Source organism: Neophocaena asiaeorientalis, unplaced genomic scaffold (assembly GCF_003031525.2).
Source record: "Neophocaena asiaeorientalis asiaeorientalis breed wild unplaced genomic scaffold, Neophocaena_asiaeorientalis_V1.1 scaffold248, whole genome shotgun sequence".
Lineage (NCBI taxonomy): Eukaryota > Metazoa > Chordata > Mammalia > Artiodactyla > Phocoenidae > Neophocaena > Neophocaena asiaeorientalis.
The window spans coordinates 337,987-358,183 of record NW_020185320.1 but is presented as its reverse complement, the minus strand read 5'-3'; the positions used below and the strand labels follow the sequence as shown (position 1 = coordinate 358,183).

Below are 20,197 nucleotides of genomic sequence, written 5' to 3'. Positions count from 1 at the left end.
GGGAGGGGGAGGGGGAAGCTGGGACGAAGTGAGAGAATGGCATTGACATATATACACTACCAAATGTAAAATAGATAGCTAGTGGGAAGCAGCTGCATAGCACAGGGAGATCAGCTCTGTGCTTTGTGACCACCTGGAGGGGTGGAATAGGGAGGGTGGGAGGGAGATGCAAGAGGGAGAGGATATGGGGATATATGTATACATGTAGCTGATTCAATTTGTTGTACAGCAGAAACAAACACAACTTAGTAAAGCAATTATACCCCAATAAAGATGTGAAAAAAAAAAACGTAGCGGTAATTTGCATTCTTAAATTATTAGAATACATAAAGTCTGAAAATGAAATCAGAGAGACTGAAAAACATCCTTCCAGTTAGTTTTTCCTACTTTTTCATTTTGTTAAAACGGCATATCTGTGCAAATACTAAATGAAACTGAAAAATTAAAGTCACTTCAGCAGTAGATATTAAACTCAACTATATTGGCAAGACGTGCCATTTCCTACTATAAGTCAAACGTTTTTATTCACTAGAACACAGTTACTGCTCCAGGGAATTGGGAGACCCAATGTTCTCTTTTTTTTTTTTTGGAAGAGTTTTTTTTTTTTTTTTTTACATCTTTATTGGAGTACAATTGCTTTACAATGGTGTGTTAGTTTCTGCTTTATAACAAAGTGAATCAGTTATACATATGTTCCCATATCTCTTCCCTCTTGCGTCTCCTTCCCTTCCACCCTCCCTATCCCACCCCTCCAGGGAGTCACAAAGCACCCAGCTGATCTCCCTGTGCTATGCGGCTGCTTCCCACTAGCTATCCTCACCACATCTCATCACCGTTTGAGGCGTTCAGGCATATCAGGAAAAAAGAGTGAAGAAGGTCTATTTTCTCCAAAGTATGCATTTACTTCCCGCTGTAGCCACGGGGTCACTTGTAGTGTCTGCTGTTTGGATACAGAGCCAGAAACAGAAGTGTAGGTAGCACTGCAAAAGTAAGAACCTCGGGGATCAATGTTTTATAAATTCACGTTTTTATTTGCGTAAAAAAAATCGGCAAAACTAGGAAGACTTTTTAGAAGTGTGAAGAACAGAAAAGTATATCCTGTTACCAAAATTACTAAGTTACTAAGAGATGTTTCCTTGACTCTTTCTGCTCAGAACATTCTCAGTTGTTTAAAGAACTGACAGTCCTAGTATATAAGCATCATATTCAAAGTATTTTGCCACCTCGCACATTATTAAGAGCTACACTGTCTTGAACGAAGTTAATTCATCTCTGTTTTAGTCACATAGTAGCCGGTCTCTTCTGCTCGTTTCCTGGGTGGTTTACTCTTCCCACTGAATATGGTTTTTCTTGTGCTCCTCTTTCATTTTAGAAGAGAGAGTAAATCTGGCGGATTTCAGAAAACTAGAATGGCTTTTCCCAGAAACAACAGCCAATTTTGATAAATTGTTGATTCAGTATCGAGGATTTTGTGCTTACACATTTGCTACAACAGATGGTCTTCTTCTTCCAGGTATGTCATTGGAAATAATACTGTCCTCCCTTCTCCAATTTTTTCTTTAAATGATGTGTCCTCATTGTCACTCACTCACTCACTTTGTAAAATTTTATGGACTCTAATGGTGAACTAGGAAAGGAGCTACAAAGATGACCTAAATACAATATTTATCTTTGAAGTGCTCGCAGCATAACCCTATAGACTGACATAAACAAGAAATTACAATACAAGCGATAAGTGATGGAATGTGTATATAATGAAATATGGATGCTACAATATCATAAAAGGGGGATGACTCATATGTCGATGAAGGATTTCAGAAGTGTTATGTGGCATTCCTAAAATAGATCATCTTCCAAAGTGATTACCTGAAAGCGCAACAGTTTGACCGATACGTTTATTAAACAACATTCTTTGTCACTTTATGGTTATATTCCGTTAACATAGATCAGGATTTCTGTATAAGGACATGGCCAATATTTTATCAAGTACAATTTCTCTATGATGTATATATTACGAGAACTTCTCTAAAGAGTAAATCAGAAATTGAGATGAAATAAATGATTATCCAAAAAGTACCATGTGAATTGGCAATAGAATTATTACAAAGAATTATTGGGATTGTGTGTATTCAGGCTAGAGAACATACACATTGACTCATTTTTTTTTTTATGGTAGAGATTTTTTCATTATGCGAGTAATAAAAGGTTTACCTTGGGAGAACTGAGAGAATAGTATTCTGAGGTCCTGTGAGGGTCACTGACAGGAGAAAACGATCAAGAGCCGTGAAGAAGTCAAAAGCAATAGAATGGAGATGATTTCCTTCTCCCCTTGTCTTTTTTTTCCTTCCCTTCGCTCCCCCCACCCCAAATCTCTCTCTCCCTCCACAAATAAGAGGGGAAGGGAGTCATGAGAGAAACAAACACAGAAACATGGGTGTGGGGTGACACAGAGGTAGGATGATGTGGTTGGAAAAGCTATGGGCCAAGATTGGGAGAGCCTGGTTTCTTTTTCTTTTTTAATATTTATTTATTGTTTATTTTTGGCCGTGCTGGGTCTTAGTTGCGGCATGCGGGATCTTAGTTGCGGCATGCGGAATCTTTTTTGTTTTTAGTTGTGGCATGTGGGCTTCTTAGTTGTGCATGTGAACTCTTAGTTGCAGCACACATGTAGGATCTAGTTCCCTGACCAGGGATGAACCCGGGTGCCCTGCACTGGGAGTGCGGAGTCTGAACTGCTGGACCACCAGGGAAGTCCTGGGAGAGCCTGGGTTCTAGTCGCCGTTGTTCCATTAGTAAACAGAGTAACTTTCAGCAAATCTGTTGTCTTTTGTGGACCTCAGCTTCCACATCAGGAAAAGAAGGACCAACTAGGAGGTCTGTTTGGTCCCTTCCAGCTCCTACCAACTATGATTCTAAGAAAGGGGGAGAAAGAGAAAAAAGTAGAAGGGCTTGAGGGGCTTTGCGTTTAGAATCCTCTCAGAATCAGCTAGTCTGGAGACTTTGTTTCTACGTGCTACAATATTTCCTGGGCACCAGCCACCTGCACTGCCTCGGAGGAATCCCGTGAGAGTCCCTCCTTCCTCGGAACTGCAGACCACAGGGCTTGAGTCCCCGGGTAATGCTGGGGCTTACCAGGCAGGGTCCTTTTCAGATGACATCACTGACTTTACTGCCCACCTCTCATTCCCTTGTGCACTGCTCTAGCCCCACTGGCCTTCTTGCTATTCTCAAACATTCCGAGCTCATTTTCACCTCGAATCTTTTGCACTTGCTATTCCCTCTACTTGGACAGCTCTATTCCCCCACAGCTACATACCTTGCTCCCTCATCTTATTCAGCCTTCTCTGATCACCCAACTTAAAATATCAATCTCTCCCTTCTTCCTTTTACTATGTGTTTAACCTGCTTTGCTTACTTGTTTTCTGTAGCACTGATCACTCTCTGGGCTATGGTATATTGGTTCATTTCTTTTCTCTGTATCCTCAGTGCCAAAAACAGGGTCAGTAAATATACGTTGAATAAGTGAAAGAATAAATAAATAAGACAGTGTTACCATTTCCTATATAATTCCCACAAACTGTGGATACTTATAACCCATATTTTATGTAGTATCTTTTCATAGTGGGAGATACTTTCTAACATGCAAATGTACATTTTGGAACAGATGTTTCATTTTTGTAGTTCTTACAGAATTATTTTAAAAACTGTGCTTCTAGTAGTTAGTTTAGTTTAAGGAGATTTGAAAAACCTGCTGGATGATTAAGTGGCTTCTCATAAAAGATTTTTAAACGACTTATATCTGGATAGTGAAATATTTTTAAACAAAATCATACTTTAAAATTTAAAAATACAGGATTTCCTGGTGGTCCAGTGGTTAAGATTCCATGCTCCCAGTGCAGGGAGCACAGGTTTGATCCCTGGTCGGGGAACTAAGATCCTGCATGCTGCATGGTGTGGCCAAAAAATAAAATAAAATAAAATAATTAAAAATGTGTAAAATAAATTTCATTTGAATTTTATGTAAAATATAATTTAACAAAATATAACTTAAAATTGCTAGTTGTAACATTTTAGCTAATAAAGACATAAGTGATATGTTAAAAATAGAGTGTATAGGGAATGGCTCTATGAATGTATTATAAACATAGAATCAGTATTTCATATCTTTTTTAAACAATATATTTATTTTTTTATTTATTTGGTTGCACCAGGTCTTAGTTGCGGTAGGCAGGCTCCTTAGTTGCGGCTCCAGGGCTCCTTAGTTGTGGCATGCAAATTCTTAGTTGTGGCATGCATGCGGGATCTAGTTCCCCAACCAGGGACCAAACCCAGGCCCCCTGCATTGGGAGCACAGAGTCTTATCCACTGCTCCACCAGGGAAGTCTCAGTATTTCATATCAAATTCAATTCCTTTTCTTAATTTTCAGGAAATCCAGCAATTGGAATTTTGAAACATAAAGAAAAGTATTATACTTTCAATACCAGAGATGCTGCATATTCATTTGCAGAAAATCCTGAAAATTACATTGATAAAATTAGAGAAAAAGCCAAAAAAAATGCAGAATTGATTCAGCTACTGGAACTTCATCAACAGTTTGAAACCCTTATTCCAAATTCTCAGGTAAGCAGCGTTGGCATTTTGAGAATTCATGACATTTAAAAGTGTAGTTAATAAAAAAAAAGTTACGTTTTGTTGTAGAATGGTCCCCCAAGTCAAGGCAAGAGACAGGTTCAGAATGAGGGCCTTTACGGGTTATCTGAAAGGGGTTCACATCTGAAGATGGAAACTAAGGAAATCCACAAAGAATAAATGAAAACAGGACAAGGAGTTAAATTGATGAATTAGACTGGAAAAATCTGAGAGAGCAAGACTACATTTAGACAAATAATTGGAACTACAGTATTTCCTTATCTAAAATGGAAGGAGCTTAGCACAGATAACATAGGTGGTAACTTAGGCTCAGAACTGTAAAATAATTTAACAGGTTTAAATTGCAGTAGTCTGAAAGGCCACAGAATGGATCTGAAGGTGTGTTTCTGTGTGTGTGTTTGCCGATTCCTTACTTCATTCAGCAGACACTTACTGAGCCGCTTGCTGTGCACCAGGCATGATTCTGGGCACAGTGAACAAAGCAGGTAGCAATCCCTGCCTGCACGGGGCTCACATTCTACCACTGTGTATCCTTGTTTTCTTCCTCTTTGTCTCTCATTTGTACTGTTCACATTTTAATTGCTCTTTCTGTCATCCTCTCTTGTTTAATTTACCTCTTTTAAACTCACTAAACTAAAACCCCGCAATACATGGTTTATAAATGGTTTGTGTTTGTTATATTTATCAACATTTTGACAGTGAAGCAGGTGGGTGTGGATACGACTGACCCGGTTGGCAGGGATCCCAGCAGTGACTGGTAAGAGGACGATGGGGCTGGTGACAGTGAGGAACAGAGGATGGTCTGAACACTTGGGCAAGAAGACTGACATCCAGCCAAGGACAACTAGGTCAGAAGGGGGCAGCTGTTGGCACTCTTGTTCTCATACCACGCTGCCAGTCTGTTGATGTGATGCTCCAGCTGCCCTTTTAAGATAGCACAAAGACAATGAAAGGCTAGAATCAGATAACCAGGAAGGTGTTCTGTATGTAGATACTTGTCTGTTAAAGAACAGTTTTCCTCTACATATCTGGTCTTGTTTTTCCCTTTCTGTGTACTTAATCCTGTGTATTTAATCCTTCACTGACCTTTAATACCTATGGAAGTGAGTATTCTTTCTTCATATTCTAATGCTGTATTCATTATTTTTTCTTGCCATTTACTTGCATAATATTGTAAATTATCTTTTCAGCATCTTTTTACCTACTTAAGTATATCATAAGATCATTTTGAAGGCAAAAATTATATCTTACGCTCAATGGTAGGCGTTCAGTAATCATCTGTTTCTTGATTTGGGGAAAGAAGTTCATCTCTTCCCCCTCCTCTTTACTAGGACTTGAGTTTCTTAAACCTCTGCCACCCGCTCCAGCAACTTCATTTCCAGCATAATCATAACTTGTTTAGCCTGGAATCACTGAATACTTAATATTTTAATAGTGAGCTTCTGGGTGCTTTGGCAGAAAGATGAATATATTCCACTAAAATAGATAATAATCTGCTATGTATGCAGAGCTTGAGTTTAAGATATCTTCTAAAGATGTTCTGATACTTTAAACAAATGTGATGTATACCTAATATTTAATAGCTATTCTAAACTTCTATCCATTTCCAATAAGGTATTCAATTATGCTCCCCACTGTGAAAATTGGAGAGGGACATTTGACTTGGGATGAGTGATGTTAGGTTTTCTCCTTCCAAAATACACCTCCTACATTAAGTTCAAAAAATCAGGCACAGATTCATAATGCCTGGGAAAGTAATTGCATTTGGCTCGCTAATTATGAACTGTTTTTTATTTTGCTGGTATTTACAAGTATGTTTCATGTTGTTTTCCTAATATTTTGTCAGTTTTAGCTAAATATTTTAGTTATCTGTAAATAATGTTTATTTTTTACAAATATTAATTACAAAACTCCACTTCTTTAGATGAAAGAGGTTGACAAACATTATATAAAACCAATTGCAAAGTGTGAAAGTAGCACACAGACGGATACACATTTATTGCCACCAACAATTGTGAGATCATATGAGTGGAATGAATGGGAATTAAGAAGAAAAGCTATAAAATTGGTTTGTAACAATATTTTCTAAAATTATTTATAGGTTGGGGAATTTTAATATGTTGTTACTCATAGAGTTGGTAAGCTAAATTATTTATATAAAATAGTGAAGTGTACACAGTTTTTTTGCTAAAATAAAAATAATTAGTATAATTTATAATTTTCCAGCTTTACATTGTAAGATTATCTTCTAGGTTTTTTTTTAAATTAGTTTATTTATTTTTGGCTGCGTTGGGTCTTTGTTGCTGCGTGTGGGCTTTCTCTAGTTGCAGCGAGCGGGGCCCACTCTTTGTTACAGTGCGAGGGCTTCTCATTGTGGTGGCTTCTCCTGTTGCGGAGCACAGTCTCTAGGCATGCGAGCTTCAGTAGTTGTGGCACGCGGACTCAATAGTTGTGGCACGTGGGCTCAGTAGTTGTGGCGCACGGGCTTAGTTGCTCCGAGGCATGTGGGAATCTTCCCGGACCAGGGATCGAACCCGTGTCCCCTGCATTGGCAGGTGGATTCTTAACCACTGCATCACCAGGGAAGTCCCTATCTTCTAGTTCTAAGCATATATAGAAATACAGAAGCATGAAACTGCTCTCAAATTATATCAGCCAGTAACTAGAACAATGATAGTTGCTATCTTTCTCTCTATCTCCTTTTCTCAATCTCTACTCTGTCTCTCTACTGGTATATATAATAGTTTTAATTAATTGTGCTAACCTATAAGGTGCTAGTATTTAAAGCCCTGCAGCTTCCTCTAATCATTTAAAACATACCCTTCTCTTTTTTGGACTTTTTTTTGAGGAGCAGAATGTTACTGCTGTTATAGCACAGATACAGTCCCCTCTTATTGTCAACTTGTTCTCTCCAGACGTCTCACTTGTCCTTCTGATTCGCAGTCATCTTAATCACAGTAGGTACCTACCCTTGAAGCCTTCTTTGAAACTCTCGTCCCTATCTGACTCAGTGGAATTCCCCCCACTCTTCCTTTTGATAGTATCTGGTCATTTTAAACAACAAATATTTATAGTGTGAAGGAACAAACTCTTTTTATAACTGTAGCCTTTTCTCAGTATATTTTATCCAGCTCTTTAACGGAAATCAGGTGTGGAAATAAAGGAAGACTACTCAAATGAGAACAGAGGCTATTTATTCGAAGCTTGCTATATCAAGGGAGCTAGTCACCATCACTTGTGTTTGGCAGAGACTCAAAGTTGGGGAGAGGAGTGAGAAAGTTTTATAGTGAAAAAGGGGAAGGCTTCAGGTATTCCTCTGATTGGAGGATGTTGACAGGGGAAACTGGAGGCGGGCTAACTAGCAGCGGGCGATGGGGGGGTATCTTTTGTGATTGGTTTAGTGAGCATATTTGGCTTTCTCTAGTTGGTCCAGAGATGGAAGGGGAGGCAGCAGGAAAAAAAAAAAAAAAAATAGGGCTGTTCTGCTGTTCAGAGCTGATTGCTACAGCTACCGAGGTTGTGGTTTGGCTTCCAAGACTGGTTGCTGCAGAAGTTTGGGTTCGAGTTCTGTTATCATATAAGGTCCAACCTAGGTCCGTTTGTATATTGTCTCTCTTTTCACTAACCACATCATTTCCCTTGCCACCCTCTCTGGTGGCAGCTTTTCAGTCTCCTGATTTCTCAAGATGAGGAAGGTTCAGCTTCCTAGAATATTTTCCTGCGGCAGATGAAGCTTCGTTCGCTCGCCTGCCGCTCACCTCCTGCTGTGTGGCCCGGGTCCTAACAGGCTGCGGACCGGTACTGGTCCTCGGCCCAGGGGTTGGGGACCCCTGTTCCGGATCATTGTTCCATTAGCATTCTTACCAGTTACTCTTCTGTAGTTCATGAAGCTCCCATTCCCTGCATTCTTTTCTGTTATCTATCAATACTAGACTCACTTGAGCTCATCAGATGTATACTGGGTAACGTATATATATCCTATCACCTTTTTCTTCAGGAACTAATAGTCTAGCAAGTGACATTGATACACTAAAAATATTTTAGTATCTCTTGGTAAGTGGTATAACAGAAGTGAAAAATTCTACTCCATTGACTTAGGTGACATTTTAAGTTGGTCTTGAGATACACATAGACAAAGGAGAAGAGAGGAGTGATAGTTGGACAGGATATGGGAGGTATAGGTGGCAGATTAGGTCTGGCCTGGAAATGTTAAGAGAATGCGGTGTTCAACGGGGCTGAACCTCGTACTGACGGGACCCTCTCTTCTCACTCCTCGACTTCATTCTTCTTCCCACCTTAGATGGAATTATCCCCTAGAATTGCAGCATGTTGAATGCCAGCTCCCCATGTATTACCAACATGACCTGTTGATAAGACAAAGCTGAGTATATGGCTTAGAGCTGTAACGGAAACCACCCCTTCAGCAGAGCTTTGCAATGTCTCAGAGGGGGAACAGCAAGGTCAGGATTTATTGAGACTTTGAAGTTTGGTTGAAGGCAGGTCTTTTGATGCCTGGGCTCAGTCAGGGGATGTGTTGGGGGCCTGAACTGGGTTGTAAAGATTATGAAAAAGCAGTCCAGGATTGATGGGAATAGCAAGGTGAATCTTCAGGCAAGGGATGCAGAGTCTTAGGGCTTCTTCTGTGTGTTAATGCTTACCACTGAAGAGTCATGCATCTTTCAGGATGTTCTGTAATGAACAATCAAGTTATTTTCTTTGGCGAGAGTCTCTTGGAATAATAAAATTATGCTAGTGAAGACAAAGGAATAGCAAAGTCCTGTTAATGTAGACGATAAGCTGTGTGTGGGAGAAGTAGTTTTGGTTCTCAGTCACCTGCAGTGTCTCAAACGTGGAAATGTTTCCTCTAATTCCAGGTCTCTCCTTCTTAACTCACATGCTGTAATCCCTTCTGAGTTTTTTCCTTGGACTTTACCACAACTTCAATAAAACTCTTATTCTCTTTTTTTATAAACTCCTCCTTGCTTCCCAGCCTGAGCAATCTGTTTAACCTCATGTTTAGTTGTAATCCATAAAAGGAGTAAGCATAATGTAGAAAAATGTAAAGTATTATCTGGAAACATCAGAGCTTTTTATATTAAAAGTTTTGGGTGAAGCCCATTTAGGTAAGACAATGGAAATCTTAAATTTTTGTCTTTTAAAAAAATAAGCCAAGAATGGTGGAAAATTCCAAGTTGTATGACTCTCAAAGTATAATAATGAATGAATTATTATATTTTTATATTAACAAAGAATTGAGCTCACTGTAGGTTTGAATCTGTGTGTTCTCTCTTTGGGTCCATTTTCATTATTTAATCTATTTTCCTACTTCTCAGACAAGGGTATTTATTTTCTGTTATGTTCTAAATTTTCCAATGTTTTAATGTTTTGCAGAAACATGCTATGTTGCAGGACTAATTTCTTTGTGGATTGAGAGAAAAAAATAAGGCTGATACTAACTGGTACCTGACAGTGTTTTATTTGTTCTTTAGAGAAATGTTCATTCCTGTGTATTCTCTTTCTACTTAGGCCAATTTGCGTCGGAAAGTTACTCACTCGGTACAGACTGATCTTAGTCACATGAGAAGAGAAAATTGTTCCCAGGTGTACCCTTCAAAGGATGCTAGCACACAGTCAATGAGGGAAGCCAGCAGCCAAGTGCCACGGCCCCAGATTTACGTAGCTGGTTTCCGCGGGGGCCGTACCAAGACCACCTATGAAGTCAAGGTGAACTTAACTAGAGCCATTGATGAAACCTAGTTAGAGACCACACTTTTAACGTAGATACCACTAAATTGTGAACAATGGCAAATATTTAAAAGTATTTTTGCATCCATGAAAATTAGCTAATTTTGTGGGGCTGGCACGTTCATTGGTGGTATGAATGTTTTGGGGTTCTCACCCATATGCACTGTCAAACTGCTACAACAAATGAAAAATTGTTTTCTGTAATACATTTTTCATTCTATTAAAATTGCAAAGTAAAACTCTGTCCATTCCTCTTTGACTTGTAAGAAAAAGTTTGGCAGCATTAAGACTGAAATTATTAGATATTAATATAAGATGATTAGATATTAATATATATAAGATTGTTATGCATGGGATAGAAATTTATTTAGATAACTTTTTATATATTGATATAAGATTATTGTACCTGGGATAGAAGTTTATTTCTGAAATCATATTTACTGTTGAACATTAAAAATTTAAACCATAATATTTTCAGCTTCATTAGCTATTAAATACACCATGGATTAAATTGATATGTAATAAGACCTCACTAATTTGGAACAGTTGGAACAAAGATCCACATGATGTTTTTATTTTTTAAAATTTTATTTTAAAAAGTATTTATTTTTATTATGTATTTTAAAAAATTTATTTTGGCTGCACTGGGTCTTAGTTGAGGCCTGCAGGATCTTCGTTGTGGCATGCGGGATCTTTAGTTGCAGCATGCGGACTTCTTAGTTGCGGCATGTGGGGGGCATGTGAACTCTTAGTTGCGGCATGCATGCAGGATCTAGTTCCCTGACCAGCGATCCAACCTGGGCCCCCTGCATTGGGAGTGCGGAGTCTTACCCACTGGACCACCAGGGAAGTCCCACATGATGTTTTTTAAAATCTGGAAATTTTACATGGAATCTGGATTCTGGCCCCTTGAAAAGATCGGAATATCTAGCAGCACTCGGCCAGCATTCCTGTAACTAGTAGCTTTGCGCTTTCGTAGGGCAGGTACTTCTGGTTTTAATTCTTGCTGCCTGACAGGTCTCCTACTTCACTCCTTTGACCTATTTGCCTAACTCCATAGGTTGTGTTTAGGGCCCCTGTCAATTACTGATAGCCACATTTTAGGCCTATTGTTTTGTTGCTGCCTTACACACTCCCAATACCTAAGCATGGATAATGAAGTCTCTCAAGCGGATGGCCTGTTAAGCCTGGGGGCAGGGGGGTGTCATTTATATTTAGCACATATTTTTGGCTTAGGTGACTCTTACTAAAGTGTTTGTATAATTTATTTTCTATGTAGGTTAAATGTTACTTATAATACGATATGCTTCAAAATCCATTTTTCTCAGATACTATAAAGGTAAACTTCAAACAGATCTACTTCTAAGTTGTCATGATTTTCATACCTGTAGTTTAATTTTTTTACTGAAGTATAGTTGATTTACAATGTGTTAATTTCTGCTGTACAGCAAAGTGATTCAGTTATCCATATATCTACATCCTTTTTTATATTCTTTTCCATTATGGTTTATCACAGGATATTGAATATTGTTCCCTGTGCTCTACAGTAGGACCTTGTTGTTTATCATACCTGTAGTTTAAAAATGAAGTTAAAGATGGGCTGGCTGGCTGTTGAGGCAAGGCCTGGGGGTGGAGCTGGAGTGGACGTGGGGTTGGGAGGGCTCTGTACCTGAAGAGGGTGGTTACAGCTAATACTAAACTTTGCAAATTCAGGAATTTGATTTTACCTGTTCTAATCAACCCTCCTTTGATTCTGCAAGATTCCTAAACACAGAAAAGGATGGCTGATAAGCCACAATTTGGGGTTACCAAGTTAGGGCTGAAAGTAGAATTGGCAAGTGCATAAAAATACCACATACTATATGAAAAGCTAAATATCAGAAAGTCATCTGGTAAGTACAACAGAATGAGAATACGGGGAGCTAGATCAAACGGTAAACTCATCTTCTCCCAAGACCTCCACTGTCTACCCAAGCCCCATCACTCTCTAAAGATTTCCAACCATATGTTGGACCCAGTGTCAGTCGGTTACCCCCATTTCAGCAGGTCACAGGTCGAACTCATTTCCTCTACCGAACTTGTTTCTCTCTCTGTATTTCCTTCTGTGGTCAAAGGCATCACTACCTACTCAGTAGCATAAATTAAAAACTTCTGGATTGTCTTTCTCACACAGCCCCTGCATTTAACTAGTCACCAAGCCCTGTTGACTTGGCTTCATCTGCCTTTGGGAACCATGTCTTCCTATTCTCACTGCTATTGCCGTAGTTTAGGACTTAGTCCTATTGCCTGATTCATCGGCGTAACTTTTCTAACACACAAATTTGATCAGGTCACCTGGCTTCCTTCCCTACAACCTTCACTTTCCTTGTTTAAAAAGACACTTTTCCATTATCTGGGGGATAAAAACTCCTTGCCATATTCTATAAGACTTTTCATATATATCCAGGTATCTTCCAGTTTCATTTTCTGCCCCCTCATGCTCTCTGCACACACTACACATACAGGCAAATGGAGCCCAAACTCTTCGAGTGTGTTATGGTCTTTGATACCATCCCTCTCTGTGCTTGCTTGTCACTCTGTCCCCTGGAATGTACTCCACAGACACCCTCAGGAAATCTGTTTGTCCCCATGAAATCTGTTGATCAGATTTTACTTTTTCAATGAAGGTTTTCCCCATCACCTTTGAGAGAATTAATTGCTCTTCCTTTGGGTTTTCACTGGATTTTATTCATATTCTTATTATAACACTCGAAGTAAAAAGGTCTATAGGTGTCCATCTGTATTCTCCCTGTTAGACTGTGCATTTCTTGAGATTTGAACTGTATTTTAATCATTCTTATATCCCTGGTATTGTTATAGTACCTTGTTGGATGAATGAATTTTAAAAGAAAAAGAATGAAAGAAAGGACAAACTGGAGGCAGAGTACTGGTTGAGTGATTATTCTAATAGTCAAGGTGGTAGTTCAGCCGCAAAGTAGTGTTTGGAAAAGAGGGAGAAAAACTGAGAGGCAAAGTAAGATCATCTACGGGGAAGGTGGTGGGAAATAAGGTTGGGTGAGCAGGGTTGTATAGATTTTGGAGGACTCTGAAAGCCAGGCGGAGGAATGTGTTGCGTTCCTGTAGTAGGATATTAGAAAACTGTGGCAGATTCTTGAACAGAAGATCCATTGTGGAAGGGAGATACTGGAATTGGGGAGATGGTGAGGAAGCTGTTACAGGAGTTAGGGCATTGCAGTAATGGAAGACATGAAGGCGCAAATGTGAGATTTAATGAAGGGAATCTAACATTCCGGGGAAGGGAAGGGAAAATCAAAGTCTCTACCCTAGGGTTGCTAGGAAACAGAGGATAATTGAGAAGAGGAACTGGTTGGTCAGAAAAGATAATGTGTTCAGTACTGGAAATTTTGAGTTTAAGAAATGACAAAGATAGTAAAGCAGAGGTGACTGGAATTTGATCTGGAGAAAGGTAATTTGGGGGATCATCCCCAACGAATGGGGATGGAATGAGGAGGAAGAGATAAGACAGAGGAACAGTCAGAAGAGTAGAAAAAGACGTAAAGGAATCTCTGTGATTATGGAAGTAAAGTCTAGGTCTACTACTTATTAGCTGTGTTATTTAATATCTCTCTGCTGCAGTTTCCTCATCATAAAAACTGGTGTCATAACATTTCCCAACTCATTGGCTTGTTGAGAGGATTAAATGAGTTAGTTAACACGTGTAAAGCGTTTGTCCGGTAAGTGCCTTCTCATTGTTAGCCAGGAGAGAAGCCCCAGTGTTTCATTTCTGCTGCATTCCCGTCCTCGTTTTCCCCGATTTCTGTTTTCTAGCTCTTAGTGCCTAGAATAATGCTAGGCACATTAGGATTTTTAGTAAATGTCTGATGAACAAACCCAAGAGAATGAGGAATGGAGTTGGCAGCTGCTAAGCTGTTTTAATAGAGTTGGCTTGAGTAGAAATAAGATCGCAGCCAGCGAAGCAGAAAATTGTACAACTAAGTACAAAGTACTTACCAGGGACTGGCAGGAAAAGAGAAACGGGATTATGGTAACTAAAAATGGAAGCAGAGGCAAGGGAGAGTTAAGCTCAAATGAGAAATGTTTAGATACTGATGATTTTTACTCATATTTAACTCTTGTAGTTCAGACACTGAATTGTACATTGTCTCTTTGTATTTTTTTTTTTTTTTTTTTGCAGTACGCGGGCCTCTCACTGCTGTGGTCTCTCCCGCTGCCGAACACAGGCTCCGGACGGGCAGGCCCAGCGGTCATGGCCCACAGGCCCAGCGGCTCCGCGGCATGTGGGATCCTCCCAAACCGGGGCACGAACCCGTGTCCCCCGCATCGGCAGGCGGACTCTCAACCACTGCGCCACCAGGGAAGCCCTTGTCTCTTTGTATTTTTAAACAAATTTTCTCAATTCTAAAATGCAACAATTCTTCTGGCTTCTCTTTAGTAATTTTATACCATAGGAAAGAGTTGTTTTAAAATAATAACTTAGCAAATTGGCTTTGGATGTTTTCTTAATAGCAGAATGAGAATAATATGCTTAATCTCACTCTGTCTACAGTCGGAGATTTGTCTACACAGTTCTTTATGGTTAATGGTTTACTGTACTTTAGACCTTACCACTTTTAGTAATCTATTATACAGCTATCATAGTTGAACTACAGCCTCCTTAAGGCTTTTGGTATTTGCTTCCTGCACAGTCTTCTTGTTTAATGAATGAAGTTCACACTTTTATATGCTTTGTTACTAATGGAGACATAGTGGGCTTCCTTTCGCACAGTTCACTGAGACTAGGGTAGCCCTGATACCAGAGCAGAGATAGAAGTGAGCAGGGTATCGAGACAAACGCTGCAGTTTGATAGTGACAATCACTGGGGTCTCAAATGGTCTCAGATGGATAGTGAATATCACTGGGGTCTCAAATGGAAATAGTGACGGCTGCTGTAAGGTTATTCCATCATCAGGCAAATGAGCTTATGGCTCACATGTTGGAGATGGCTGCTCCTTGCCCTAACCAAGGTTTGCATAGAAAACTAGGCATACATAAAAGAAACACATTCAACTGACATTCGCCCTCGAAGACTTAAGATAATTAGAAATGAGAAAGTAAAAATTAACTTCGACTAAGAATATTATAAATATCTGCTTGGCCATTCATTGGGCTGGGATAATGAACACAGAAATCCCAGCTGCAGAGTTAACAGGAAATAACATACCTCTCAAGGATATGCTACAGTTGTAAAGTATAATAACAACCCCCTTTTCTGAGTGTCTGCTTTCTATTTCACTGAAAAATTTTGTTCTCTAAAATCGCATGCTACTAGGAACCTTGCTGTTGAAATTGTATCAGTAAGAATGAAACACTCCTTCCTTGCTTGAAGGATTTAAGTCACTTTGACACAAAGAAGCAGCGTCAGTTTCCAACCTAGGTGCAAAGCCTTCATTTAAGGGGCTCCTGAATACAGCAGTCCACATCTATAGTAACTTCAGAGTTTCCAAGAAACAGGATCCTGAGACTATTCTGCAGTCCAGATCTGATGTTGAGTTTTTCACACACAGCCCTGCTTTGAAGCTATCAAAGCTTTGAAGCTATCAAAATATTGCTGCTTTTTATTTATTTATTATTTTTTAACATCTTTATTGGAGTATACTTGCTTTACAATGGTGTGTTAGTTTCTGCTTTATAACAAAGTGAATCAGCTATACGTATACATATATCCCCATATCTCCTCCCTCTTATGTCTCCCTCCCTCCCTCCCTACCCCACCCTTCTCGGTGGTCACAAAGCACCGAGCTGATCTCCCTGTGCTATGTGGCTGCTTCCCACTGGCTATCTATTTTACATTTGGTAGTGTATATATGTCCATGCCACTCTCTCACTTCGTCCCAGCTTACCCTTCCCCTCCCCGTGTCCTCAAGTCCATTCTCTAGGTCTGTGTCTTTATTCCTGTCCTGCCCCTAGGTTCTTCAGAACCATTTTTTTTTAAGATTCCATATATATGTATTAGCACACGGTATTTGTTTTGCTCTTTCTGACTTACTTCACTCTGTATGACAGACTCTAGGTCCATCCACCTCACTACAAATAACTCAGTTTTATTTCTTTTTATGGCTGAGTAATATTCCATTGTATATATGTGCCATATCTTCTTTATCCATTCATCTGTTGATGGACACTTAGGTTGCTTCCATATCCTGGCTATTGTAAATAGAGCTGCAATGAACATTGTGGTACATGACTTTTTGAATTATGGTTTTCTCAGTGTCTATGCCCAGTAGTAGGATTGCTGGGTCATATGGTAGTTCTATTTTTAGTTTTTTAAGGAACCTCCATACTGTTTTCCATAGTGGCTGGATCAATTTACATTCCCACCAACAGTGCAAGAGGGTTCCCTTTTCTCCACACCCTCTCCAGCATTTGTAGATTTTTTGATGATGGCCATTCTGGCTGGTGTGAGGTGATACCTCAATGTACTTTTGATTTGCATTTCTCTAATGATTAGTGATGTTGGGCATCCTTTCATGTGTTTGTTGGCAATCTGTATATCTTCTCTTTTTTTTGCAGTATGCGGGCCTCTCACTGTTGTGGCCTCTCCCGCTGTGGAGCACAGGCTCTGGACGCGCAGGCTCAGCGGCCATGGCTCACGGGCCCAGCCGCTCCGCGGCATGTGGGATCCTCCCGGACCGGGGCATGAACCCGTGTCCCCTGCATCGGCAGGTGGACTCTCAACCACTGTTCCCACCAGGGAAGCCCTGTACATCTTCTTTTGATAAATGTCTATTTAGGTCTTCTGCCCATTTTTGGATTGGGTTGTTTTTTTGATATTGAGCTGCATGAGCTGCTTGTAAATTTTAGAGATTAATCTTTTGTCAGTTGCTTCATTTGCAAATATTTTCTCCCATTCTGAGGGTTGTCTTTTTGTCTTGTTTATGGTTTCCTTTGCTGTGCAAAAGTTTTAAAGTTTCATTAGGTCCCATTTGTTCATTTTTGCTTTTATTTCCATTTCTCTAGGAGGTGGATCAAAAAAGGATCTTGCTGTGATTTATGTCATAGAGTGTTCTGCCTATGTTTTCCTCTAAGAGTTTTATAGTGTCTGGCCTTACATTTAGGTCTTTAATCCATTTTGAGTTTATTTTTGTGTATGGTGTTAGGGAGTGTTCTAATTTCATTCTTTTACATGTAGCTGTACAGTTTTCTCAGCACCACTTATTGAAGAGGCTGTCTTTTCTCCATTGTATATTCTTGCCTCCTTTCTCAAAAGTAAGGTGACCATATGTGTGTGGGTTTATCTCTGGGCTTTCTATCCTGTTCCATTGATCTATATTTCTGTTTTTGTGCCAGTACCATACTGTCTTGATTACTGTAGCATTGTGGTGTAGTCTGAAGTCCACGAGCCTGATTCCTTCAGCTCTGTTTTTCTTTCTCAAGATTGCTTTGGCTATTCGGGGTCTTTTGTGTTTCCATACAAATTGTGCAATTTTTTGTTCTAGTTCTGTGAAAAATGCCGTTGGTAGTTTGATAGGGATTACATTGAATCTGTAGATTGCTTTGGGTAGTATAGTCATTTTCACAATGTTGATTCTTCCAATCCAAGAACATGGTGTATCTCTCCATCTGTTTGTATCACCTTTAATTTCTTTCATCAGTGTCTTATAGTTTTCTGCATACAGGTCTTTTGTCTCCTTAGGTAGGTTTATTCCTAGGTATTTTATTCTTTTTGTTGCAAAATATCACTTCTTTTAAAATTTCACTTAACTCCATTCTTCGCCCACATTCTATAACTCTGTTTTTCCTTTGTTTCCTGAGACTTCCCACAGTTATTCTGGTGTGCAGTCTCTCTCGCTGGAATGAGCCAATAATCCTGACTCTGTCTGACTATAGGTTTGTCCCTGGTGGTTTTGGGCTGATCACGTTAGGACAAGGGCATCAAAATCTAGTCAAGGCTTATGGCAATGGAGTAGAAAGTCTTCACAGGCAATGAAAATTTACAGGAAAGCTGGGGTTCAGCAGCATGATATGTATGTGAACCAGAAATGCCACAAAACTGGCCCCAAAGCATTTTACCCACCACCCTAATTATGATCAGTGTGTGTGTGTGTGTGTGTGTGTGTGTGTGTGTGTGTGTTTAATACTATTCTCCCCCAGAAGGAACCGTAATTTCTTGAAGTGTAGTTGATTCCATGGCCTAGGACAGGGGAGAATGAAGATTGGCCTGGAACCTGGAACGTGGAAATCAAAAATGCTTCAAAAAGCTTGTGCAGATTTAAAGGAGTAGGCTTACAGGGACCATACTGGGACAATTTGAGTGTCCAGAGGAGAATAATTATAGTTAATTGAAGTAAGTTGAGACTATCATGATACTCCAAGATGGGAAGTGATAAATAAACTGTACAGAGCAGTAGTTATAAAACAAAAGAAGAAATGTCTGATAGAATATTTTTAATTTTCACAATTAATTTCAAGTACACATATGAATTTTTGTTTAAGTGTACATATAAGAAATACACAGCATGGAACTGAATAATTCCATAAGTGAGAACTGTACCAGTTACAGGAAGAGGTGATCAGCACCAGTGAGCACACATACACCAGGCAGAGGGAAGATCCAACACTGTTCCAAAGTGAGATTAATCAAATGTCTGACTGTATAAACTGTGATCTCCTTCTGTGAGCCCCTTCTGATATTAATGTGATGCTAATAAGGAATGAAAAATATTCCAATAATGTTAATAGACTATATATCTATGTATATAATGGTAAGACAATGGTATATAACATTGACCATCCAAACCTTTAAAAAATCATTTTGGAGAAAGAGCATGCCATAGAAGGTGTAGGCGGCTGGGCATCTCAGAATCTTGTACCCATGTTCCTGTAAGAACTGAGGTATTTACATAGTATTTTTAATCCACATATCTTGAAGACCATTCATTTTGCCAGAGAATTATTTCTAACATCGCTTATGCTAATTAATATGCTTCAGTGAACGTGGAGATCATAGCAGTTGAAGTAAATGCCTGTTGATATGTCTAACGTTTTCGGACCCCTTTCGTTGTGCGAAGATCGTGCAGTTAGCATGTCTGGCTAGGTAAACATAATGATAATGCTGACGATGAGGACACAGGCACAAGACTTCTGAACAATATGTAATATAAACTATACAGTAAGTCCCCTACATACGAACGAGGTCTGTTCCGAGAACATGTTTGTAAGTCCAATTTGTTCGTAAGTCCAACAAAGTTAGCCCAGGTACCCAACTAACAAAATCGGCTATAGAATACTGTAATAGGTTTATAATACTTTCACACAAATAATACATAAAAAACAAGCAAAAAGTAAAACATTCTAAACCTTACAGTACAGTATCTTGAAAAGTACAGTAGTACAGTACAACAGCTGGCATATAGGCGCTGGCATCAAGTGAACAGGCGAGAAGAGTTACCGACTGGAGGAGGGAGAGGAGGTGGGAGATGGTAGAGCTGAAGGATCGTCAGCAATAGGAGAGGGAGGGCAAGCTGCAATTTCACTCATGCCTGGCGTTGATGGAATGCACGTTCGCATCTTTGAAAGTTCGCCACTTGAAGGTTGGTATATAGGGGAATTACTGTAAGTTTAAATAAGAGGTAACAAAGGAGTTTCATGAAGGAGGAAGTTAAAGGAAGTTACAGAAGTTGCCAACGCTGTCGAAAGAAGTTTCTGTTACTTTACGAGTTCTTGGTGGTGCTACAACAGCTTTGTCAGGCACGAATCCCTAAGTCTAAGCCCAATTCCTATTTGCCGCCCAGTCACCTGGT

At 39.5% G+C, this 20,197-nt stretch overlaps 1 protein-coding gene across 1 annotated transcript in view; it reads left to right on the top strand.

The window, feature by feature from the left end:
* The window catches only part of CFAP206 (cilia and flagella associated protein 206), a 31,760-nt gene extending 21,122 nt beyond the window's left edge, over window positions 1-10,638 (top strand). The window contains exons 10-13 of the mRNA XM_024733707.1: window positions 1,373-1,513; window positions 4,428-4,621; window positions 6,576-6,719; window positions 10,178-10,638. Coding sequence (XP_024589475.1) covers window positions 1,373-1,513; window positions 4,428-4,621; window positions 6,576-6,719; window positions 10,178-10,408 — 710 coding nt within the window. The 3' untranslated portion in view covers window positions 10,409-10,638. The remainder of the gene's footprint in view (window positions 1-1,372; window positions 1,514-4,427; window positions 4,622-6,575; window positions 6,720-10,177) is intronic.
* Window positions 10,639-20,197: the final 9,559 nt, after the last annotated feature.